This window comes from Pseudoliparis swirei, chromosome 18 (assembly GCF_029220125.1).
Source record: "Pseudoliparis swirei isolate HS2019 ecotype Mariana Trench chromosome 18, NWPU_hadal_v1, whole genome shotgun sequence".
Lineage (NCBI taxonomy): Eukaryota > Metazoa > Chordata > Actinopteri > Perciformes > Liparidae > Pseudoliparis > Pseudoliparis swirei.
Window position 1 is genome coordinate 6,856,519 of NC_079405.1, and position 27,351 is coordinate 6,883,869.

The 27,351-nt window shown below is 39.4% G+C and overlaps 1 protein-coding gene across 1 annotated transcript in view; it reads right to left on the reverse strand.

The window, feature by feature from the left end:
* LOC130208841 (synaptotagmin-2-like) overlaps nt 1-27,351 on the reverse strand; it is a 49,167-nt gene continuing 21,816 nt past the window's right edge. The window contains exons 2-9 of the mRNA XM_056438194.1: nt 9,027-9,267; nt 8,752-8,912; nt 6,828-6,962; nt 4,829-4,996; nt 3,131-3,298; nt 2,691-2,808; nt 2,019-2,152; nt 1-216 (exon numbers count right to left, since the gene is read on the reverse strand). Coding sequence (XP_056294169.1) covers nt 1-216; nt 2,019-2,152; nt 2,691-2,808; nt 3,131-3,298; nt 4,829-4,996; nt 6,828-6,962; nt 8,752-8,912; nt 9,027-9,243 — 1,317 coding nt within the window. The 5' untranslated portion in view covers nt 9,244-9,267. The remainder of the gene's footprint in view (nt 217-2,018; nt 2,153-2,690; nt 2,809-3,130; nt 3,299-4,828; nt 4,997-6,827; nt 6,963-8,751; nt 8,913-9,026; nt 9,268-27,351) is intronic.

Consider the following 27,351-nt stretch of genomic DNA (forward strand, 5'->3'; position numbering starts at 1 on the left):
TTACTTCTTTGCATTCAATTTTGCCAGCGCACCATCTATATCCTCCTCTGGCTGCAATGGATGCCACTGGGCGATGGGGCGGCGCGGATTGGTCAGCATGTCAGACCAGTGCTTCAGACCGAGGCCGCTGGCCTTACTGCCCACGAAGATCTTTCCGATGGCGTCGTTCTTACCGATCTTGTCATAATCAAACACCGTGACCGCCACTAAGATTTTCTACGAATGGAAAAAGAGAGAATGTGTCACTCAAATATGCTTGTAAATTACTATCAAAGTGGAGAAACAACACTTTGTTTTGCTCCCATATATATATATATATAATATTATATATTATATATTTATATATATATAAATGTTTATATTATATATATATATAAATATTAGGGCTGTCAGCGTTAACGCGTTAATCTATGCGATTAATTTGGCCGCGTTAACGCACTAAAATATTTTAATGCAATTAACGCAACTTTGTTTCCTTCCGGTGTGCGTTGACGTTTTTACACTCCTCTGAGTGTCAAACCGCGGCAGTGCAGTTTGACACTGTTTCCGTTCTTAAAACAATTATTTCTCCGCGAAAATACGGAGCAGAAATAAGTTTAAACTCGTGGATGAATCAGTCGGGTTTCCTCCTGCTCCTCCTTCCTCCCGTCTCCCCCTCTGATACACAGAGGAACGGAGGGGCGACGTGTCGGGTGACGCGGCGCGGAAAGCACTCGTCACACGAAACCTTCACGTGATTTGTCAATCCGTTTGTCTGTCAACATTTTGTGAAAAAAACAACCAATGAACACTCAGTAAATCACAAAGGACCTCCCACCTCACAGGTGAGGCTCATTAGCAACCTGTCAGTCAGAGAACCAGAGAACACGGCGCGAGGACAACTGAGCCTCATTGAATAGAGCTGAGATTGTTCTGGAATGTTTGATTACACGTGGGGATGTGTCATATGCAAAAGCCTTTAAAAGGTGAATTTAAATTTTTTTGTAAAATGGAGAAAATGAGCCCAGCCTCCAGAGGGTTAACGTGACATATTTGAATGTCAGTCAGTTTACTAAGGCCACTTGTTGTTCAATGTTAAAGATGACAGGACCAATGGTGTCTCAAATATATACAGGACTGTCTCAGAAAATTAGAATATTGTGATGAAGTTCTTTATTTTCTGTAATGCAATTAAAAAAACAAAAATGTCATGCATTCTGGATTCATTACAAATCAACTGAAATATTGCAAGCCTTTTATTCTGATTTATTGCTGATTATGGCTTACAGCTTAAGAAAACTCAAATATCCTATCTCTAAATATTAGAATATCATGAAAAAGTATACTAGTAGGGTATTAAACAAATCACTTGAATTGTCTAATTAACTCGAAACACCTGCAAGGGTTTCCTGAGCCTTGACAAACACTCAGCTGTTATAAATCTTTTTTTTACTTGGTCTGAGGAAATATTAAAATTTTATGAGATAGGATTTTAGAGTTTTCTTAAGCTGTAAGCCATAATCAGCAATATTAAAAGAATAAAAGGCTTGCAATATTTCAGTTGATTTGTAATGAATCCAGAATGCATGACATTTTTGTTTTTTTAATTGCATTACAGAAAATAAAGAACTTTATCACAATATTCTAATTTTCTGAGACAGTCCTGTATATATGTTTTAACTAATCTGGATGTTTCACTGAAGAAACAATTCATCATCCACGATATTAAATACCTCGCTGGCACTTTATATGTCGGAGCCTCTTTGAAAACACAGCTCTGTGTGAAGTTTTGTCTTTAAAAAGAAGAAGAAGAAAAAATTAATTAATCGCGATTAATGAATTTCAAAATGTGTGATTAATTAGTTACTTTTTTTAAGCGATTGACAGCCCTAATAAATATATATATATATTATTGATTATATATTTTTATATATATAAATGTATATATTATATATTGATATATATATATTTATAAATGTATATATTATATATTTTTCTTACTGCTAAAGGAAAATATTGTGGTTTGACTTGCACCATACCTGCATCTGTTCCAGAGGGATTTCAAAGCTGAAGGATTCATTGTAGTACGGGTTCAGGGTGTTCTTCTTCACTGTGGTCTTCTTCTTCTTCAGACGCTTACCCCCCTGCAGAAGCTGGATCTTCACATAAGGATCTGCAAAGGGCATCAATATGATCAGCAATAAAACAAACTAAATAAAGTTATTGTAATGTCATAGATCCTGTCGTTTCTGCAATATTTGCTTCATTTGTTGAAATTCTCTTGGCAGCATGGTATAATATGCCTACTGGAGCTAGTGCTGCTAGCAACTTGTCAAATACCAACGACGGTCTGTGGCCAAATATGATGCAAAAAAATGTCAGTAATTTCTTCAAAGTTGTTTTAAAATATAATCCAAAACTACACCCCCAGACGAACAGAGATCAAAGTCGGGGGTGACGGTGGGTCAGTGGTTAGCAGGTCCGTCTGTCAATCAGAGGATCGACAGTTCAATCCCCGCCCTAGTCCATGTGTCCTTGATCAAGACACTTTACCCTGAAATGCTCACTGTAGCTGTGTATAAATGTAACATGTAAAGTGTCTTTGAGTACCTTAAAAAGTGAGATATAAACAAAATGGATTATTATTAAATTCTAAACTGTTTCCCTCAGTAGTAATCTCTTCAGTTAAATCAATGGGAACTTTTCTCTACCAGATAATCCACAGGCATCCATCTTCTTCAGGTTCTTCGCCTCCAGGATGCAGACGGTTAGTTTCCCGGCGGTGGGGACGTAACGCAGCGAGATGCAGATGTCTCCGAGTTTCTCCGGCTGATCGGACGCAGCACCGAGGGAAGAGACAGAAAGGACACAAGCTCAACGTCCGACAACTTAAACCGCTTGAGAACATGATGGTGGATGGAGACGAACTGAAGGACTTGCGGTCGCCGCGGTAGCGTTGACGAAATCCTCGCTTCATAGAACAGTTGAATGAGATTTACGGGTCATTTTTGTCGCTTATCCCAGTATCATAACAAACAAGGTCACGTAATGTAGTCAAGACGAGATGAAAAATGATTGGACAGCTGTAAATCAGTTAGTCAACACAGTCTTCTTTAAAAGCGACATTTCCAAAGTGAATTGTTTACAGCACCTCCTCCTGGTCGGCGCTGTCCAGATCCCGCCACTCCTCGATCGGCCGCCCCAGGTCGATCGTGTTCATGGGAATCTTCACGTCTCCAATGACGTCATGTTTGGAAAATCGGTCGTAGTCATAAACGGACATGATCAGAGTCTTCCCGCCGAGCTCCTCGTAGGGCACCTGATGGACAGACACGAAGCATTGTAGTTTTATAACTCAATGCCTCATGGATTTTCCCATGAGGGATTACACAGTTATATTAGTGACTCTAAAGACAGGGTACATTTGAAGAAAGGCAGTAGAAAGATACAGTAGAAGAAATAAGTTGACTCTAAATATTTATTCAATATGTTAAAGAGGGAATTTGGAAAATTATTAACGTGGTCCAGTTTCCTCCAAATGCAACTTATCAAGAGGAAAACCACGTTGACCGGAGAAGCTTGATTACAATATAAATACAGGCGTGGTTCAGCTACTACCAGTGAATGAGTGAATGAATTATACATAGGAAATAAAATCCAAATCATGAGAGAGAAGACTCCCTGTATTTGCGGACCAATTATTCTAATAACATCAAATTAATTAATTTCGGTGATATCATCTCAATATCTAATAACGGTGCTCCAGCTGATGGAAGTTTCTCTAATGAAGATGAGGACAATTATGCACACTGCCATAATTTGATGAGAAGGATCCGTCTAATGAGGATACTATGTATTATTAATATTCTCACTATTAATTGTTTGTGCACTCATTGAAAAGCGCCAATATTGTATAAACCTCGTATAAGTATCTTATCTCTGTTTTTAGCTTTATTTTGTTTCATTGGCCTCTCAGGACTACTGATGAAAAACTCAGAAAAAAACAGAAATATTTTTATGAATGTGCACTGTCCCTTATCAAATAATTCATTTCATTTATTTACACTAAACACATACACACACATTTCATTTTCATTTACACTACACACATACACACACTTTGCATTTTGCACACTGTCTATATTTAATATTTTTATATTTAATTTAATTTGTCATTAGTATTGTGTATTGTGTATGCATATATGTTGTATATATACTGTACATATATATTTTATTTTATATTTTACTTGGTATACTTCTTGTATATATCAATATCTTTCATCCCTATTTTTTATCTTTTGTTTTATATTTTATTTTTTATTCTTGTGTGTTTAGTTTATTGGTGCTGCTACTGTTATGACAAATTTCCCCTTGGGGATGAATAAAGTATATATATCTATCTATCTATCTATCTAAACCAAAGTAATCAGGTTCAGGGAGTAAGAGGTCCCTTAAAGAAACCTTCCCATCCTGAGTGTGGCCGTGAGCATCTCCTCAGCTGTGTCTGGGGTAGGAAAGTCCGTTTTTCTGCAAAATATGATGTTTTTATTTTTTGTTTTGCAGGCAGGCAGTGAGACCGGGAGGCACTTGTAAAGTCTCTGCGGGCTTTATTATCCAGGACAGGAAGGAGCAGAATATACTGAAGGTTGCACAGACCAGTGTGAACACACACACACACACACACGCAGAAACACACACATGATACGGGACCGAACGATCAGGGGGATTATTTGTGCAGCTCTCTTTTAAACACCAAAAAATAGACTTCCTCACTGTCAGCTTTCGGCGGTTATCTGGGATTCTCTCTCCTCTGCACTAACGCAGGAGGCACACCTGGTTCAAGAATTACCTTGAATACGAACGTCTCGTTGAAGACGGGGTTCAGTGTTTTCTTGTGGACCTTGGTGTCGTACTTCTTCTTCTTCTCGGGTAGCAGCGTGACCTTGACGTAAGGATCGGAGGTTCCACCCGAGTCCATGGAGATGAGGTCCGCCGCTTGAAGGATGCCGACTGTGAGCTGTGTGGAGGTAGAGGATGAGGATGGGGGTGAAAAAATGGAAAATTCAATGTTTGTAGGACTTCATTTGTCTCAGTGTCAATGCGGCAGAGATATGTTACATCATCTGACAACTTAAGCTTCGCCATCAATCTCCACGAACTTCCTGCCCGACTGGAGACGTTCTGGGATGTCACACAACTGACAACGTGTGATTTGTCTCCACCATGAGATCTGTGAATATACGTTTGAGCTATACACTATACTATTACAGGGACAAATGGACATTTAAAGTACGTTTATTATTCTCGTCCTTGCTCTGTTTTTATCTTTGACTTCAGTGAAAGAATTTCCTCTTTGATTCATCACTCAATTCATATCATACACGGCCAGTGTGTCCATCCGCTGTGGAGCGCATTACAGTCACGATGATAAAGTTACAGAATCTTCGACAAAGGCGTTCCCTTCCCCGAAGTGAAAGATATCGCAAGACCATTTAAGACATATCTTAAATTATGTTATCAGGGCTCTCAAGTTTTGAAGACAGGCAAGAGTGACATTTCCATCAGCAGCACCCCCCCCCACCCCCCGCAGAACGAAATTTTCGGATATCAGTCAGTCGCGCGCAATTCCAGGATGCTTTATTTTCATTGGTTGCTGGATTAAATCTTACCCAGATACAACAGATAAGTTTTTTTTTCTGATTGGCTATTGTGTAGCCCATTTCTTTTTTTGGATTGGCTGATAAGTGGCTCCTCACAGCAGAACTCCAGGGGAGCGCTTGATTCCTCCACGGTGAGGGCAGCGCGGCCAGCTCATGTTGGCACATTAAAACATTAAATAGCCGAGAGTTTTTTTCAGCGTGAGAAATACGATGTGTGGCGGGAGTGCGTGACTTAAGACCGAAATGCGTGAGTCTCACGCTCAATGCGTGACACTTGAGAGCCCTGTGTTATTGAGCATTATGGTTGCTCTGAAAAGTTGTCCAGAATTGTTCAACGATCAGATTGTGAAGGAGTAGTTTCACATTTTGCAAAAAAGCTTCTTCGAGACGAGGAGATTGTTCCATTACAATATTACATCTTAAACGTTAGAGGTGCAGATGGATCTGGTGTTTCCGGTGGATAAAGCTAACTAACTGTTTCCTTCCTGCTTCTTTATGCTAGGCTAAGCTAACCGGCTGCTCGGGGGAACTTCAATAGCTCGCTGGCACAATTGTTGTGGACGTGATGTTTTGGATTGTGATATTAAAACTTGTATTGTTGTACACGGCTCCTCATGTGAATAAACTTAATAAACTAAACCAAGATAGGAATACATTTTTTCTTTCTCTCAGCAAGAAAACGGATCTATGTGTTTTCCTAAATGTTGAACTTTCAATACTGGAAACTTTTTATATAGATAGGATATGAAAAATATTCACTATAATACATCCTCTCAATCTTATTGGATTGTTCACGATGCTTTAACCCTCCTGTTACCTTTAGGGTCAATTTGACCCCATTCAATGTTTAATGTCGGTGTTCTTTGGGGTCAATTTGACCCCAGGCTGTTTTTCACTGTGTCAAACATATAAGAAATATCAACTTTTTTATATATTTAAAGGGCTATTTAGGTAGTCAACAAACAAACATAAAGTACCTCACACTTTAACTTGGAAAACAATATTAATTCTAATAATTTTCTGCAGGTTTTAATTGCTGGGGTCAAATTGACCCCGAGGGTAAAATATGTCAGTAAATATAAAGGTAACAGGAGGGTTAAACATTGAATGGGGTCAAATTGACCCTAAGGCAACAGGAGGGTTAACAAGACTTAATGTGTAATGTGTCCACACGCCACACCCACAGACCTTTGCATTCTCAAAGTCATATTCTATAGAATACTGCAGCTTCCCCAGCTTCTCCTCTTCCTTCTCCTCTTCCTCTTTCTCCTCCTCCGTCAGTCCGGTCTCCCCCTCGTCGTCCTCGTCGTCGTCCTGGTGTATCTGTGGCGTGAAGGTGACAAGACAAACAGGGTGTTAGTCGAGGTCAGGGGGTCGGCGACATTGACCTCCAAGGCTCCCTACAACAGCCGGCATGCCACAGACACTGGAGCTCCAGGAGGTTTTCACGTGGGAGATACATGTTCTGGTCACTGCTTACCTGCACAGCACCTGATGATAAGAACCGGATTTATCATTTACAAGGTGAGAAACACACACATGTTTATATATATATATATATATATATATATAATATGTTTATGTAGCTCTCTTGTTTGTAAAAGGGCTTTGAGTTTACTAAATCTTTATATATAAAAACTCAAAAGGAACCAGAGCTCACATCAATGAATGCAATGCATAATAAAATCATAATAAGACATAATATTCAGAGCAAGGAGCTGGCTTTCAAATAACCCACTGCATTGATAATCCCTACGTTCACAATTTAAACATAGATATCCACCAGCTCACCGTTATATTAATAAATATTTCAGGAGTGAAATTTGAATAATTTACAGATATATTGTCTTATTGCTGCAGTGCTAGTGTTCATTGTAGTTAAATGAAAGCCGTATTGCCAAGTTGAGTCCTTGACTTTTAAAAGTCTTTTATATTTTTAAAAATTCCGGCGGCCATCCAGTGTCTCCACATCCTCCCTCATTATAATGAAAAGGATAGATTTGCGAGTAATTTGTATCTTCATGCAGTTTTATCATCACCGTTTTCATGTCTCCCAAACAACCAACCATGCCCTGTATCACATGCATCGGTAACAGTGTTAAAGTGTCTTGCATAACAACTCTTGGTCCAATACTTTCCATATTGGTGTGAGTTACAGTCACATTGTCGCAGGAACAATGCATTAGATGGTTAGACTCTCCTCTCTGGGGTTTATGGAGCAGATCATAGCTTTCCATTGTTACATTCTCAAGCTGTCATAACAAACATACAAATATATATATATATATATATATGTAAATAAAAAATAAAAAAGTTGCAAAGGAAGCTACGACTTTTCATTCCATGAAACCCCCTCCGCCCCTCCAACGTGAGCTATCCACCTACCGTAGAGCGGGAGTCCACCACAGTCACGAAACACGAGGCACACACAAGACAGACACAAAGCGAGGGGGTGGGGGTGGAAAGGAGGAGAGCAGAGAGAGGAAGAGATTCAACTCACAAGACACCAAACACACTACAAGAAGAGAGGCAATCAACACCACCAGCACAGTTATGATGAGAAATGACACTCGCTTTAATTAGCTGTCAGCTGGATTTCAGGGCAATCTGTGGTGATATTAGCTGATTAGTTCTCAAATAAATCATTGGCTTTTCTATTATGTATCCTCTGATTTGCTATACTTTGTTACAGAAATCTCTCAATATATCCGCAGGCATTTATCCATTATCTATAATTATAAAACTGAAGCTTTTTTTTCTAATTTGCCAGAAAGAAAAGAAAGCGTTACACTTCGCGGCGCTCATTATTCTTTTGCCACCCGGTGACAAAGTGTGTCATTTTTCACCAGCATGTGGCCACAATGGAGTACGTCACACAACGACAACATCAAATAAATGGAGGGGAAGAGAGCTCTCCTTGTGTCCTCTACAGCTTGGGCTACAAAAGCTGCTGGTATAAAAGATCAAATTTGGTTAGCTAGAGACATATTTAAATGCATTAAAAATGCAGCAGTATATTATGAAGAACAATACAAACTTGGATGAGAAGAGGCCAAAACATCACCCAGAATATCCTGTCACCCTGACTGTTAGGAGGCACGAGGCGTCATACCTCGCCCTGCATGTTCTTCATGTTGAAGCCGTCCTTGCCCTTCTTCCCTTTCTTGTTCTTCTTCTTCTTCTTGCAGCAGCACTTTTTGATAATGCAGAAGCAGCAGGTGAGGATGAACAAGCCGGCCACCACGGCGATGGCGATCAGAGCCCAAGGAGGTACTGTGGTTTTTCAAAAGACAAGAGAGCGAGGATTGAGATCGACGTGGCGGTTTGGTGTTCTATCTTTTTGGCAAATAAAGAAGGAAAGCCGGGATGCCGCGGCGCGTTACTTACATGGGATTTTATCAATTTCGTTCAAGAATTTTCTCTTGATCTCCTCGAACATGTCGTTCTTGCTGATCTCTGTGTTGTTGGAGCCGGAGGTGTCGGGCACCGAGGTGGAGATGAAAGCCTGGGTGGGAGCCATGGTCGCGGTGGTGGTGGCGCCGGTGGGACCGGTGGGCTCGGCGGCCGCCTCGACCTGTGGCTTTCTGAACAAGTTGAACTTCATTTTCGAAGACTAAGAGCAGCTTCCCTGGGGAACACAGACCAGACAGAGAGGGAAGATGAGATACATGACCTCACTCGTGAAATATGGAACAAAAATGAACTGAATAGTACTCATAGACTTTCAGGATATACTTTCTCCTGAGGCTTAATATTACAGAAATTGACGAAGTTTCAAAATGTCTCTTTGTGGTATACTGGGAAAAAACTGATATTGAGTAAAAGGAAAAAGATACAGTAAATGTGGTGCTGAAACGATTTATAAATTAATTGATAAGACAACAACAACAAAAACAATTTCTACATCTATTCGAATGAAGAATTAGATGCCAAGTTAGATGCAACAAGTGATACTACTCCCATAGTTGCATTACAGTTTTTCTCTATTGCTTTGGCTCAATTCTTGAAACAGAAATGACATTCTCAAAGCTCTTAGTGCATTTGGTAAAATAGCATATATGATTCAGCACAACTACATAGATCACCTTCAAAAGGTCATATCTCACCCAAAACAGTGAACTCAAGCTTCAAACCCAAATCATTTTCTCATAAAAATAGTCAGTGCCCCCAAAATGAAAACTTCCTTCTCGATTGCTGTGGCTCATCTCTCTCTTGAAAAAAAGGACATTCACAAAGCTTTAAATTCATTTGCCAAAATAACCTAGATGATTTAGCAAAACACTATGGCACACCTGCAAAAGGTCATATCTCTCCCAAAACAGACAACTCATCAGTCAAAACTCATTCCTTTTCCCATACAAATAGTCAGTGCCCCCAAAATGAAAAGTCCCTTCGTCATTGTTTAAACACTGCGGGTCAAAATGTTTCGATGTTTTGTCAGTATGGCAGTGGAAAGAGATGCGGTTAGCTTAGCTTAGCATAAAGACTGGACATGGGGAAACGGCCATCATGCTGATGATATCCATTCAAGTGAAAAAATAATCTCTAATGCTCACTAGTTACGTACTGCAGCTATTTCTTGATGAACTGCAGTTGATCCGTCTGTGCAGCGTCTATTGGTTATTATAGCCTTGGTTGCCCGGCAACCTCACAGTGTTTCGTCGTTTGAGAGCCTTCAGGTGCATTCAGACAGAAAAGCGGAACGAATGCAGATAAAGATGTGATGTGCGTGAATTTGACACGAACAACTGAGGTGACGGTGCATCCGTCCCAGTAGAACGTGGGTTGACTACAGGTCAGCCCGGAGCTTTACGAATCGACTTCATACGCTCACAGAGAGGCGTTACAGTTTTTCTCCATTGCTTTGGCTCAATTCTTGAAACAGAAATGACATTCTCAAAACAACTCGTGCAAACCTCCAAACCACTGGGCACTTGTTCACAACAGATTTGAATTTCTCATTCCTTTAATCAAATTGCAATTGTTTTAGAAACTCCTTGCAAATGACAAGTACAATTACTTACAGCTTGCACACATTTCAAATGAATTAGCACATCTGTGCAGACGGTTAGGTACAATTGCCTTCAGTTAGCCCAATTACCAATTGAATACATCTGGCTGGTCTAAACTGACTGTTGCTTCTCAGTCAAGTGGTTGTTCTCTGCAAAACATCTTGGCATAATTTCCTTGTGTACATCATCACCTGCACAATAGTTCACTCCACTGTCAAAATCGTTCAGGCACATAATACCATGAAAAATGTCATGGTATATTCTGTAATATGGATCTCTTGGATCATCGTCTTCATTTTCAGGTGCAACTAGAACTTTACTCATCAAGGGGGAGTTTCTCACATCCGATCACCAATCACACAGTAATTTTAGTTTGCTGACAGGTGCTATCCAGGGGTATAAATGCTTCCATCAAATATCTAGGGCTTGACAAAGTTCAGTACAGTTTACAGTATGAACATGTAAGCACCTGGCCAGGTAAACGAACAAGGGCAACTGCCTGTTCGAGGAAGAGGAGGAAGAAGAAGAGGAAGAGGAGCAAGGGTGTGTGGTGGTGGAGGGTGTATGAGCATCGGACTCTAAACCAGAGGTGCCTTCTCCAGGCAATGGATGCTGCTTGTGCCGATGTCACAGCAGATCAGTGCAGGGGATGGTTGGGTCATGCACGGCGATTCTTCCCCCGTTGCATCGCAAGGGAGAACATCAGATGCGATGTTGACGAAAATCTGTGGCCAGACAGACGTGAGCGCGAGGATGAACAGGAGAGGGAGGATGAACTCCAGCTTTGAACTCCAGCTTTGCTTTACTTTCCTACTGTATGTTTTGTTACAGTAGTGTAGGCTATACTTAATTTTATTTTTGATGTGCTTTTTGTTTGACACTATTTTTTGCTGTACACATTTTCTGTTTCTGTTTTTCAATTACTGTAAGAATTTCCATGGCAGTATAAGTGCAATACAGTGTGATGTGAAACCTTGTTGGCTCCTCTTGAATTAATCTTTTTTCTGTTTGATACACAAAGTATTCTGGAAAGAAAACATCTCCTACAGTAACCATTCTGTGTCAAAGGACTAAGCCAAGATTGAAATGTGCACATGAGGGATATTTCTATGGTCCACTGCCATACTGACAAAACATCTAAACATTTTGACCTGCAGTGTTTAAACAATGACAAAGGGACTTTTCATTTTGGGGGCACTGACTATTTGTATGAGAAAAGGAATTAGTTTTGACTGATGAGTTGTCTGTTTTGGGAGAGATATGACCTTTTGCAGGTGTGCCATAGTGTTTTGCTAAACCATCTAGGTCAGGGGTCACCAACATTTTTGAAACCAAGAGCTACTTCTTGGGTACTGATTAATGCGAAGGGCTACCAGTTTGATACACACTTAAATAAATTGCCAGAAATAGCCAATTTGCTCAATTACCTTTAACTCTATGTTATTATTAATAATTAATGATATTTATCTTTGTGGAAACACTGATCATCTTCATGATTTCTCACAATAAATATATATAGAAACAGATAAATATCAATATGCAACACTTTATTTTTATATTTTCTCTAAGTGCACATTTTTCAAATTGAACATTTTTAAATGATCACTTCTAAGACAGTCTTGTGAAATCACAATATCCCATTTTAACTAGCTAGTCACTAACATTTTTTAACAAATCATGAATTACTTTGCACCATGTTTGTACAAATAATAACTCATGTAAAATACAAAAGTCAACTCTCAAATTTTTAAATAAATCATGTCACACTTTGAACTGGACACCAAATTTGTTATCTGTTTCTTTATCAGTTAGTGGGAAGCCTGGCATTGCATGCTGTTAACTAGTGTGTTGTACTCTGGTGTGTAACTTGACACTGCAACTCTGAGTGAGTCCTGCAGATGTGCATCAGTGAGGCGTGTTCTGTGTTTGTTCTTGATGAAGTTCATGTCAGAAAAGGCTGATTCACAAAGATAAGTTGAACCAAACAGGCTTGCAACCTTCATAGCTGCTGCGCATACACCACTGTACTTTTCTGTGTCAACAAGGCACCAAAAGTTTGGTGCAGCCTGGTGGGCTTTGAGGTGGAGGTCATTTTGCAGTGTTACAATTTCAATCTCCACCTGTTCAGCATCCAGGCTGAATGTTGCACTTAACTGCTCAGCAATGCATGATATGTCCACGTTCATGAAAGGATTAGAAATGAACGACACACATGGCTCAAGCTGATCCAGGTCACAAAACCTGTTCTCAAACTCTTGCCCAACTCTGTTTATGACCTGAGAGTACTTTTCTGCAACTTTGTCAGAAGTCTCAGATGCAGAAGCATTGTCTTTCAGCACCATCTGCACAGAGGGAAAGTGCAGCACTTTTTTACTCTGTAAATGCACAGAGAAAAGGTTCATCTTAGCTTTAAATGCATTTAAAGCACTTATCATATCGGCGATAGTTTTACCTTTGCCTTGCAGCTCACAGTTCAAACTGTTCAGTTTTCCAGTAATGTCCGTTAAAAATGCAAGGTCAAGTATCCACTCAGTGTCCTCCAGCAGCACGGTGTCCTCACCTCTGGACTCTGAAACTACACAAATGCCGGTGGACGCTATTGGGTGAACATTTATTCCGCTTATGGTCTGAAACACCAATAAAGGTGTTGTGAGTGCCACGGTAACTCTTTCTTCAACAGGTCTTCACTCCCAACTCGTCACATGCTAACGCTTCAGTCAGGACCCCTTGGTGTCATTCCTTTAGCACACATGTGTAGGCTAGCCCCTTTAGCACCATTCTATGTGCAGAGACTTCAACAAAGTCAACGTTGTGAATTCAAACAGAACTACTGAGGTCGAGGCAAAGATAATGGTTTGGGTTTTTCAGGATTTATGGACGTATAAGTCAAGTGTGTGTCACTTTAGTATGGAAGCCCGTTTCCGCCACTGTGATAAAAAAATTAAGATCCTGTAAGTCATAATTATGAGATACTATCTCATAATTATGACTTAACTATCTTATAATTTCGACTTACTATCTCATAATTATGAGATACTATCTCATTATTTCGACTTACTATCTCATAATTATGAGATGCTAAGTCATAATTATGAGATACTATCTCATTATTTCGACTTACTATCTCATAATTATGAGATACTATCTCATAATTTCGACTTACTATCTCATAATTATGATTTACAGGATCTTAATTTTTTTATCACAGTGGCGGAAACGGGCTTCCATACTTTAGTGTACAGGGCCCAAATAGCAGACTCCTGACAGAAAGTGCTGTGTCCTTTGGCCACATCTATCTCCGTCCCTCACGGACTTTACCGCCGTCTATAACACATCACATGACTTTCTCCTCTGCTCTAGTCGTACTCACCACAGACACCATATTTCATTGAGAGCCATATAGTATTTTTAACGTATAATAAATTAAATATGTCTTGCTTTTAATGCGACTTCTGGTGCTGCATGATGATGGGGGGGTGACTTTTTCTTTGCTGCGGCGTGCGAGACGGAGAGCCGAGAAGTGTTAACGTGACACGTAGAGACAGAGTGACATGCGGCTGGTTAGATACGATCAATAGCAGACGTTTAGTTTAATATAAGAACAAAGACGTCTTTAAGAAAAGGACCTTAAATTACTTCTGCTGTAATCTGGCGCGATAGAAAACATTACAGGGTGGCGGGCGGAGATTTTATTTTTTCAACTCAAAATTGTCTGAGAGCCATATGCCGTCACCGGAAGAGCCATATGTGGCTCGCGAGCCATAGGTTCCCGACCCCTGCTCTAGAGGGCATGGTGAAGCTCCATAGTTTGACACAAAGGAACACTTTACTTTTTATGCTAAACTACGCTAATTGAAATCCGGCTCACGTTATTTTAATCTTTATATTCCACTTTTTTGGATAAGAAAGCATGCCCACAATGTTACTCAACTATTTCTCTCCAAGAAGAAAATGTATAATGGGACAAAAGAAGATGTTTTGCTGCAGACTTAACTTGATATTGTTGCTCTTTTGAACAATGTGAATAATGGATAATGATGAATAATGGATAATGATGGCGATCAGGAGCTGGAATGAAGCTCTCAGCCTGGTGAAAGATGGAGGGAATGCGGTAACAGGCAGTCTGGGAGTACTAATCAACAATGTCCATTGTCTATTAAAAATATTAAACAGAAACGAGTTGCATTGATGAGCACAAACCCTCAACTGGTGATTCTCATAAGACATAAAAGCCATGAAAGTTGAAACTAATCATACACAATATGCTGATGATGCAAGTCTTTACTGCCGGTGTGAAGCATGGGCAGAAACTCAGGTGATTATATCTCCTCTTATCTCAGAGTTCTGCCAGAATGTTAGAAGAACCAAATGCACGCGGGATCCGGATTCGTCAGATTGAAAGATAAAATCTATTCTCGTCTGTAGAATATGAATTACAGCCAGGAGACAGAAAGACTTGAAACAGCTGGGATGGCTGCGTCCAAAATTAACCCCAAAAACCAACTTCTGTCTTTTAATTACACAAATTAGATATAATTTGTGTAATTGGTGAATTGGAGAGTAGAGGAGCTGGAAAACACATGTTGTTCATGTTTAGTGTCAGCCTAGTTATTTGGATAGATAAATAGAGATAGACAGATAGAGATATATATTATTTTTTTTTTTAAAAAAAAAAAAACTTCTGATTCACAATAAATATATATAGAAACAGATAAATATCAATATGCAACACTTTATTTTTATATTTTCTCTAAGTGCACATTTTTCAAATTGAACATTTTAAATGATCACTTCTAAGACAGTCTTGTGAAATCACAATATCCCATTTTAACTAGCTAGCCACTAACATTTTTTAACAAATCATGAATTACTTTGCACCATGTTTGTACAAATAATAACTCATGTAAAATACAAAAGTCAACTCTCAAATTTTTAAATAAATCATGTCACACTTTGAACTGGACACCAAATTTGTTATCTGTTTCTTTGTCAGTTAGTGGGAAGCCTGGCATTGCATGCTGTTAACTAGTGTGTTGTACTCTGGTGTGTAACTTGACACTGCAACTCTGAGTGAGTCCTGCAGATGTGCATCAGTGAGGCGTGTTCTGTGTTTGTTCTTGATGAAGTTCATGTCAGAAAAGGCTGATTCACAAAGATAAGTTGAACCAAACAGGCTTGCAACCTTCATAGTGCTGCGCATACACCACTGTACTTTTCTGTGTCAACAAGGCACCAAAAGTTTGGTGCAGCCTGGTGGGCTTTGAGGTGGAGGTCATTTTGCAGTGTTACAATTTCAATCTCCACCTGTTCAGCATCCAGGCTGAATGTTGCACTTAACTGCTCAGCAATGCATGATATGTCCACGTTCATGAAAGGATTAGAAATGAACGACACACATGGCTCAAGCTGATCCAGGTCACAAAACCTGTTCTCAAACTCTTGCCCAACTCTGTTTATGACCTGAGAGTACTTTTCTGCAACTTTGTCAAAAGTCTCAGATGCAGAAGCATTGTCTTTCAGCACCATCTGCACAGAGGGAAAGTGCAGCACTTTTTTACTCTGTAAATGCACAGAGAAAAGGTTCATCTTAGCTTTAAATGCATTTAAAGCACTTATCATATCGGCGATAGTTTTACCTTTGCCTTGCAGCTCACAGTTCAAACTGTTCAGTTTTCCAGTAATGTCCGTTAAAAATGCAAGGTCAAGTATCCACTCAGTGTCCTCCAGCAGCACGGTGTCCTCACCTCTGGACTGCATGAACTCTTTGATTTCACCCAAAAGTGACAAAAAACGTTGCAAAATTCGTCCCCTGCTGAGCCATCGGATTTCTGTGTGTAGTAGCAGGTCACCATATTCAGCTGACAGCTCCTCCAAAAGTACCTTGAATGTCCTGTGCTGTTTAGCTCTGGAGCGGATGCTGTTTATGATCTTCACGACGGGAGTCATTTCACTAAGGAAAACCACGCCAGCAGTGATACATGTTTACAGTTAGTTTATTGTGAAATAAATGAATGAAGGGTTGATTATGTCTGGAACGAGAAGGGTCGTGAAGAGCGGGTTGGAGGGGTGCTATTGGAGACTGCTGACGTCTGGTGGTTAGAGGGAACGGCGGGGGTTGAGACTCGTGGGTGGGGGTTGTCTCTTCTGAAGCTCTGGCGGTGCAGAGTCCCCCGTTGTTCCCGTAGTCCTGTAGTAGAGAAATGGGAAGACAAGAACGGGGTTGGGAGGGAGGGATGTCGCCGCTGAGACGAAGAGGGCGTGAATAGGTGTGACGTGTTTAAGTACCGTCGGCTCGAATGATTGGCTGAATGAGGGGCGTGGTCTCCCCTCCCGAACTATGTTCTGTAAAACCTCCTTTCACTAAGGAAAACCACGCCAGCAGTGATACATGTTTACAGTTAGTTTATTGTGAAATAAATGAATGAAGGGTTGATTATGTCTGGAACGAGAAGGGTCGTGAAGAGCGGGTTGGAGGGGTGCTATTGGAGACTGCTGACGTCTGGTGGTTAGAGGGAACGGCGGGGGTTGAGACTCGTGGGTGGGGGTTGTCTCTTCTGAAGCTCTGGCGGTGCAGAGTCCCCAAAAGATGGCTTAATGGAAAGCGTGCATGCCCGTTACGAGTGTTAGATAGGAGCGGGTATCGGAGAGGACAGTGAGGGAGGACCGTGGCCAAGCATCTGAGTTGAGGCAGACAAAGTTGTTGCTCTTGCAGAGTTTAGGGTTATGGATGATGTGTCGGCGTGACGGAGACAGAGTGACATGCGGCTGGTTAGATACGATCAATAGCAGACGTTTAGTTTAATATAAGAACAAAGACGTCTTTAAGAAAAGGACCTTAAATTACTTCTGCTGTAATCTGGCGCGATAGAAAACATTACAGGGTGGCGGGCGGAGATTTTATTTTTTCAACTCAAAATTGTCTGAGAGCCATATGCCGTCACCGGAAGAGCCATATGTGGCTCGCGAGCCATAGGTTCCCGACCCCTGCTCTAGAGGGCATGGTGAAGCTCCATAGTTTGACACAAAGGAACACTTTACTTTTTATGCTAAACTACGCTAATTGAAATCCGGCTCACGTTATTTTAATCTTTATATTCCACTTTTGGATAAGAAAGCATGCCCACAATGTTACTCAACTATTTCTCTCCAAGAAGAAAATGTATAATGGGACAAAAGAAGATGTTTTGCTGCAGACTTAACTTGATATTGTTGCTCTTTTGAACAATGTGAATAATGGATAATGATGAATAATGGATAATGATGGCGATCAGGAGCTGGAATGAAGCTCTCAGCCTGGTGAAAGATGGAGGGAATGCGGTAACAGGCAGTCTGGGAGTACTAATCAACAATGTCCATTGTCTATTAAAAATATTAAACAGAAACGAGTTGCATTGATGAGCACAAACCCTCAACTGGTGATTCTCATAAGACATAAAAGCCATGAAAGTTGAAACTAATCATACACAATATGCTGATGATGCAAGTCTTTACTGCCGGTGTGAAGCATGGGCAGAAACTCAGGTGATTATATCTCCCCTCTTATCTCAGAGTTCTGCCAGAATGTTAGAAGAACCAAATGCACGCAGGGATCCGGTTCGTCAGATTGAAAGATAAAATCTATTCTCGTCTGTAGAATATGAATTACAGCCAGGAGACAGAAAGACTTGAAACAGCTGGGATGGCTGCGTCCAAAATTAACCCCAAAAAACCAACTTCTGTCTTTTAATTACACAAATTAGATATAATTTGTGTAATTGGTGAATTGTAGAGTAGAGGAGCTGGAAAACACATGTTGTTCATGTTTAGTGTCAGCCTAGATATTTGGATAGATAAATAGAGAGATAGACAGATAGAGATATATATATATACAGGACTGTCTCAGAAAATTAGAATATTGTGATAAAGTTCTTTATTTTTGAATGTAATTAAAAACAAAAATGTCATGCATTCTGGATTCATTACAAATCAACTGAAATATTGCAAGCCTTTTATTCTTTTAATATTGCTGATTATGGTTTACAGCTTAAGAAAACTCTAAAATCCTATCTCATAAAATTTGAATATTTCCTCAGACCAAGTTAAAAAAAAGATTTATAACAGCAAAACAAAATCAAACATTTGAAAATGTGTTTCCAGGTGTTTCGAGTTAATTAGATGATTCAAGTGATTTGTTTAATACCCTACTAGTATACTTTTTCATGATATTCTAATATTTAGAGATAGGATATTTGAGTTTTCTTAAGCTGTAAGCCATAATCAGCAATATTAAAAGAATAAAAGGCTTGCAATATTTCAGTTGATTTGTAATGAATCCAGAATGCATGACATTTTTGTTTTTTTAATTGCATTACAGAAAATAAAGAACTTTATCACAATATTCTAATTTTCTGAGACAGTCCTGTATATATAGATAGATAGATAGATAGATGGATAGATGGATATATATATAAAGATGGACAGATAGATAGATGGATAGATGGAAAGATAGATAGATGGATTGATAGATGGATAGACAGACAGACAGACAGATAGATAGATAGATAGATAAATGGATATATGGATAGATAGATATATAGATAGATAGATGGACAGATAGATAGATAGATAGAAGATAGATAGATACATAGATAGATGGATAGATAGATAGATAGAAGATAGATAGATACATAGATAGATGGATTGATAGATGGATAGAAGATAGATAGATACATAGATAGATGGATTGATAGATGGATAGACAGACAGACAGATAGATAGATAGATAGATAAATGGATATATGGATAGATAGATATATAGATAGATAGATAGATAGATAGATGGACAGATAGATAGATAGAAGATAGATAGATACATAGATAGATGGATAGATAGATAGAAAGACAGACATACAGACATATAGATAGATAGATAGATAGTTAGTTAGTTAGATAGATAGATAGATATAGAGAGAGATAGATATAGAGATAGATAGATAGATAGTTAGTTAGATAGATAGATATAGAGATAGATAGATATAGAGATAGATAGATAGATATAGAGATAGATAGATAGATATAGAGATAGATAGATGGATAGATGGAAAGATAGATAGACAGAAAGACAAACAGACAAACAGATAGATAGAAAGATAGATAGATAGACAGATGGAGTATGTGAATGAAACATAGATGTCAAATACTTATTTAAATGTTATGTATAATATTAAAATGAAATCAAATCCAATAAGCAGAGCTAAAACAATAAGCGGACTTACCGATAAGTGGATTGACAGAAAATGAATCGGCTACATTCCTTTTCAAACATTCAGTTTCTCAATTGTGAAGACATGCAGCTATTATTTGTCTTTAGTGATTGTAAATCAAATATCCTTAAGTTCTTAGTCACAAAAAAACATTACATTTGATGACATTATCTTTGGTACAATTGGCAATTTTTCTGCTATTTTATAGACTAAAATGACAGATTAATAATTTAGGCTCGAAGGAGGAATACATTGAACTAAAAGATGAGGCTGCCATTCCAATTGGTTTCCACACATAAAGAGAATAACAAGTTTTTCTTCACAATGGTTCACCTTCTCTATCCTCTGGAAATTCAATCCATCTGAAAACAGCTGACAAAATCAATTTACCTCGGAGCCTCAAGTGGGCATTATATTATCTTATTCCCCGTTTTCTATGCAAAGTGCCCAGAAAGATATTAACATTCATGAAGGTATTCATGCTCTGGTCTGAATGAGTGTCCAGATTTATTTATTGTTGTGTCGTACAAAAAAAAACGAAGACAAAAAAACACCTGACTCGACGCATCCGACAACTGTGGCATCGATTCACTCCGGATGACATTAGAATCAAAGCATTACAATTTGCTGCAGGAAAAAAAGAAATCATTCTTTTTCCGGTCAATTATTAGATGACATAAAGCAGAGAGTAATACATATGACATTAATAGTGATCACTAATAAGGAACAAACACAGTTTGGGGGGGGTGGGGGGGGATTCTATGTTGACTGCAGTGTGATGCATTCCTGTGACCGGGTGGACCGCGATTCAAACGCTGCCTTTATGCTTTTCAAAAATGGGTAACTTCACAAGCATTCCCTCGCTCTGCAGCTATATACCATCTCCATGTTTCTTTTTGTTCCTTCAGGGTGAAGGAATAATGCAATTTGGAGCACACACAGGGAGCATCATGTGATTCCTTTAAACTCCTTAGTCGCTTAATGTCACTGCTACGACTGTTCAGCAACCCACTGTGTGGAGACGGCAAATGAAACATCAAATAAAAAAACAGAAAACTAATTGTGTGTGTGTGTGGGAGTACGTGGAGTGTGTTTGTGTGTATGTGTGTGTACATCACACTTCATTGTGCATTGTTATTCAGAGGATGTTTGTTCGACAATAAAAGCACGAGAAGAAAATGTTTCTCCTCAGTTTAAAAGGAACGAGCAGGCACGACAACTGAGTGCAGGGTATCACACACACACGAACACGCACACATGTGCACACACAACTTCAAGTGATACACAGTGAGGATTTCTGTATCGCGACATGAAGGTGAACCAGCAAGGCTTCTACGCCGAACATCTAGCACATACAGTCACGATGCGGCCTGACCGTCACGACTCACAGGCCGCAGATCAATAACTATCGCCATCCCACGTGTGTGTTTCGGCGTGGACTCGTCAGGCGGTGGGTCGTCCGCGTACAAGTGTAGAGGCCCGCGTGCTTCGGGCCAGCAGATTATTGTTGCTAAGCAATCCTGGCATCGCCTGTCAGCCATTCAGAATTGCCCACGACCTGCCTATAGCCGAGCTGACCGGCCAATCAAATAACCAACTTGCCAGCGCCAAGAGGAGCTGGGCATGGGCATCGTATGAGTGCCGACTGCTCTGCTCTGATTTGCGATCATTATGATGGAAGTTTTAGCCGAAACATCTGTCACAGCTGTCCAAGAAATCATCACCTCGAGCACAACACATGCGCAGTTATTCCTCATCCGAAAAAACTCAACACTAACTTTCACAACTTTGCACTCAATTTACCACTCAGAGGGATATTGGCTTCATGCACCAAGAACACACCTGTACCCCCCCCCCCCCCCCTGTTTTAGCCTTGTGTTTACCTCTGTGCCATCAGCACTCGGTCCTTATCTGCCTTTGATTTCTGCAGCTCACCACTGGCCAGCATCACTCAGCCACACACACACACACACATAAAAAAAGGGCACTGGCATCCTCAATCACAAGAATATAGTCATGCACAGAGATCACAGGCACAGTGTGCAGTAACAATAGTTTATCATGACTCACTAATAGTTAAAAAAATGCACAGAAGATCCTCCGTATCTTCTAGTTGTACATTTCGGTGGTATTCACGTCACACATCTGTCCCTTAATATTTTTTTAGAAAGATCTCAAAAACAAAACTCACCAGTCGGATGTGGTATTCCCCTTCGCGAGTCGGCCCATCCAATATCAAAGACTACAGATAGCTACACTGTAAGAAAAAAACCCGTAAAAAGAAGGTCAAATGAGTGGCAGCTACGGCTGCCAAACAAAAACCGTAAATTTAAGGTAAAATACCTTACTTCAAATAAAGGACGAAAACCATAAATTTACAGTAATTTTCATTAAAGATTTTGCAGTGAAATTACTGTTTTTTTACAGATTTTTCCTGTAATATTACAATCAAACACCTTAATTAAAGTGATATTTCTATAGGTTCTGCAGTGAAATACTGTTATTTTACAGATTTTTCCTATATTATTAGTCAAATACCTTCAATAAAGTGATATTTCTAAAGCTTCTGCAGTGAAATACTGTAATTTTACAGATTTTTCCTATATTATTACAATTAAACACCTTCGATAAAGTGATATTTCTAAAGGTTTTGCAGTGAAATTCTGTGATTTTACAGATTTCTCCTGTATTATTACAATCAAACACCTTCAATAAAGTGTTCAATTATTATGAAATATAAGCTTTTGGCAGAAGGTCGGCGGGTGAGACGGCGGTTGCGGTGTCCCGCCTTGTCCCAGTCGCTGGTGGGAATGTCGGCGCTGAGACGAAGCCTCTTCTAGCGAAAGAGAGAAAGGAAAAGGGTCGAGGGAAGGGATGTGGGGATGTAGGGATGGGGTCGAGGGGAAGGGATGACGGTAGAGGGGTTAGATGGGTGAGAGAGAGGGAGAAGGTCGGCGGGTTACCAGTGTCCTGGTAGCTGGTTGGAATGTCGCCGCTGAGACGAAGAAGGCGTGAATAGGTGTGACGTGTTTAAGTACCGTCGGCTCGAATGATTGGCTGAATGAGGGGCGTGGTCTCCCCTCCCGAACTATGTTCTGTAAAACCTCCTTACGTGCTCAAAGCAGATCACTTTTGCACATAAGGCCTGCTGGTGTATGATGCAGTGGTACTGCAGAAACTTTGGGAACTCTGGGTCAGCTTTACAGTGAGCAACGAATCCTATGTGTCGGCCGATCATAGCAGGAGCCCCATCCGTAGTCACTGATACCAGCTTTTCCAGCGGCACCTTTTTTTCCACCAAAAACTCCTTCACTGCGTTATAAATGTCAACTCCCCTCGTAGTTGTCTTCAGGGGCAGTAGTGTCAGAAGTTCTTCTTTTGTGGAGAAATCATCAAACACCATCCGGATAAAGACCATCAGCTGCGCCGTACTGCTGCTGTCCACCGACTCGTCACACTGGATGCTGAACCACCGGCACCTCGCCAGATCACGGTCCAGCTGGTCGGTCAAGTTCCCAGACATCGCCGACACTCTTCTTACCATTGTAGTTGCCCCGAGTTGAACATCGGAGAGACTGAGAGTACATCGGTTCCATACTTCTCGTCTTCAAGCACAGTTTTAGCAATTATCATCATTGCTTCTTTGACAACCTCCCCGTCTGTAAATGCCTTCTTTTTCTTCATCAAGAATTGCGTAGCTCTAAACGAGGTCGTTGCTTTTTGGGAGTTTTAACCGGTCTAGTGAAAAAGACTGCTGTTTGCACAAAGCTGCCTTTAACTCGCTGGCTTTTTCTGCGCAGTGCGCTGCCGGTGGGTAGTTAGCATGGTAGCTTGTGTGACACGAGTAAAATGTCTCTCCACATTGTGCCGCTTTGCTATTGCCACAGTTGCCCCGCAAATTAAAACACACACGCAGGATCCTTTCACAGTGGTAAAAAAAAACTCTACCTCCCATTCGTCGTGAAAATGATATGTTTTCTTTCTTTTTCTGAAATTTTTTGGGGTAACTCTTCTCCTCATATTAGCTACGTCCGCTAACGTTAGCTTGTTTGTAAGAGCGCAACAAACGCTACGCTTGGTCATCGCACAATACTGACCTTTGAACTTTACTCGGTCAGAGTTCATTTATATTAAACACAAAAAACATTTTACATTTTAAGTGTTTATATATATATATTGTCATTTGTAAGTTACATGTAAGTGTGATTTAAACAAGAATAGCTAAATAAATAAATACAATTTAAAAAATAGAGGCAGCTCACTGGTAAGTGCTGCTATTTGAGCTATGTTTTAGAACATGCCAGCGGGCGACTCATCTGGTCCTTACGGGCGACCAAGTGCCCGCGGGCACCGCGTTGGTGACCCCTGATCTAGGTTATTTTGGCAAATGTATTTAAAGCTTTGAGAATGTCCTTTTTTTCAAGAGAGAGATGAGCCACAGCAATCGAGAAGGAAGTTTTCATTTTGGGGGCACTGACTATTTTGATGAGAAAATGATTTGGGTTTGAAGCTTGAGTTCACTGTTTTGGGTGAGATATGACCTTTTGAAGGGGATCTATGGAGTTGTGCTGAACCATATATGCTATTTTACCAAATGCACTAAGAGCTTTGAGAATGTAATTTCTGTTTCAAGAATTGAGCCAAAGCAATGGAGAAAAACTGTAAAGGGAAAAAAGGAGAGACTCCAGGAAAATAACAGAAAGTAGCGGAGTCGGTGTCTGAGCCGAACACAAACACACGGGCGTAAACACTCCCACGCACACGCTTAAGGCTCGTTAGCTTACAGCTAATATCTGACGGTCGACACATCGGGGACTCTGAAACTACACAAATGCCGGTGGACGCTATTGGGTGAACATTTATTCCGCTTATGGTCTGAAACACCAATAAAGGTGTTGTGGAGTGCCACGGTAACTCTTTCTTCAACAGGTCTTCACTCCCAACTCGTCACATGCTAACGCTTCAGTCAGGACCCCTTGGTGTCATTCCTTTAGCACACATGTGTAGGCTAGCCCCTTTAGCACCATTCTATGTGCAGAGACTTCAACAAAGTCAACGTTGTGAATTCAAACAGAACTACTGAGGTCGAGGCAAAGATAATGGTTTGGGTTTTTCAGGATTTATGGACGTATAAGTCAAGTGTGTGTCACTTTAGTATGGAAGCCCGTTTCCGCCACTGTGATAAAAAAATTAAGATCCTGTAAGTCATAATTATGAGATACTATCTCATAATTATGACTTAACTATCTTATAATTTCGACTTACTATCTCATAATTATGAGATACTATCTCATTATTTCGACTTACTATCTCATAATTATGAGATACTCTCTCATAATTTCGACTTACTATCTCATAATTATGAGATAGTATCTCATAATTATGACTTACAGGATCTTAATTTTTTTATCACAGTGGCGGAAACGGGCTTCCATACTTTAGTGTACAGGGCCCAAATAGCAGACTCCTTGCCATGAAAGTTGAAACTAATCATACACAATATGCTGATGATGCAAGTCTTTACTGCCGGTGTGAAGCATGGGCAGAAACTCAGGTGATTATATCTCCCCTCTTATCTCAGAGTTCTGCCAGAATGTAAGAAGAACCAAATGCACGCAGGGATCCGGTTCATCAGATTGAAAGATAAAATCTATTCTCGTCTGTAGAATATGAATTACAGCCAGGAGACAGAAAGACTTGAAACAGCTGGGATGGCTGCGTCCAAAATTAACCCCAAAAAACCAACTTCTGTCTTTTAATTACACAAATTAGATATAATTTGTGTAATTGGTGAATTGTAGAGTAGAGGAGCTGGAAAACACATGTTGTTCATGTTTAGTGTCAGCCTAGATATTTAGATAGATAAATAGAGAGATAGACAGATAGAGATATATATACAGCTTTTCTTAAGCTGTAAGCCATAATCAGCAATATTAAAAGAATAAAAGGCTTGCAATATTTCAGTTGATTTGTAATGAATCCAGAATGCATGACATTTTTGTTTTTTTTATTGCATTACAGAAAATAAAGAACTTTATCACAATATTCTAATTTTCTGAGACAGTCCTGTATATATAGATAGATAGATAGATAGATAGATGGATAGATGGATATATATATAAAGATGGACAGATAGATAGATGGATAGATGGAAAGATAGATAGATGGATTGATAGATGGATAGACAGACAGACAGACAGATAGATAGATAGATAGATAGATAGATAAATGGATATATGGATAGATAGATATATAGATAGATAGATGGACAGATAGATAGATAGATAGAAGATAGATAGATACATAGATAGATGGATAGATAGATAGATAGATAGATAGAAGATAGATAGATACATAGATAGATGGATTGATAGATGGATAGAAGATAGATAGATACATAGATAGATGGATTGATAGATGGATAGACAGACAGACAGATAGATAGATAGATAAATGGATATATGGATAGATAGATATATAGATAGATAGATAGATAGATGGACAGATAGATAGATAGATAGATAGAAGATAGATAGATACATAGATAGATGGATAGATAGATAGACAGACAGACATACAGACATATAGATAGATAGATAGATAGTTAGTTAGTTAGATAGATAGATAGATATAGAGAGAGATAGATATAGAGATAGATAGATAGATAGTTAGTTAGATAGATAGATATAGAGATAGATAGATATAGAGATAGATAGATAGATAGATATAGATAGTTAGATAGATAGATGGATAGATGGAAAGATAGATAGATAGACAGAAAGACAAACAGACAAACAGATAGATAGAAAGATAGATAGATAGACAGATGGAGTATGTGAATGAAACATAGATGTCAAATACTTATTTAAATGTTATGTATAATATTAAAATGAAATCAAATCCAATAAGCAGAGCTAAAACAATAAGCGGACTTACCGATAAGTGGATTGACAGAAAATGAATCGGCTACATTCCTTTTCAAACATTCAGTTTCTCAATTGTGAAGACATGCAGCTATTATTTGTCTTTAGTGATTGTAAATCAAATATCCTTAAGTTCTTAGTCACAAAAACATTACATTTGATGACATTATCTTTGGTACAATTGGCAATTTTTCTGCTATTTTATAGACTAAAATGACAGATTAATAATTTAGGCTCGAAGGAGGAATACATTGAACTAAAAGATGAGGCTGCCATTCCAATTGGTTTCCACATAAAGAGAATAACAAGTTTTTCTTCACAATGGTTCACCTTCTCTATCCTCTGGAAATTCAATCCATCTGAAAACAGCTGACAAAATCAATTTACCTCGGAGCCTCAAGTGGGCATTATATTATCTTATTCCCGTTTTCTATGCAAAGTGCCCAGAAAGATATTAACATTCATGAAGGTATTCATGCTCTGGTCTGAATGAGTGTCCAGATTTATTTATTGTTGTGTCGTACAAAAAAACGAA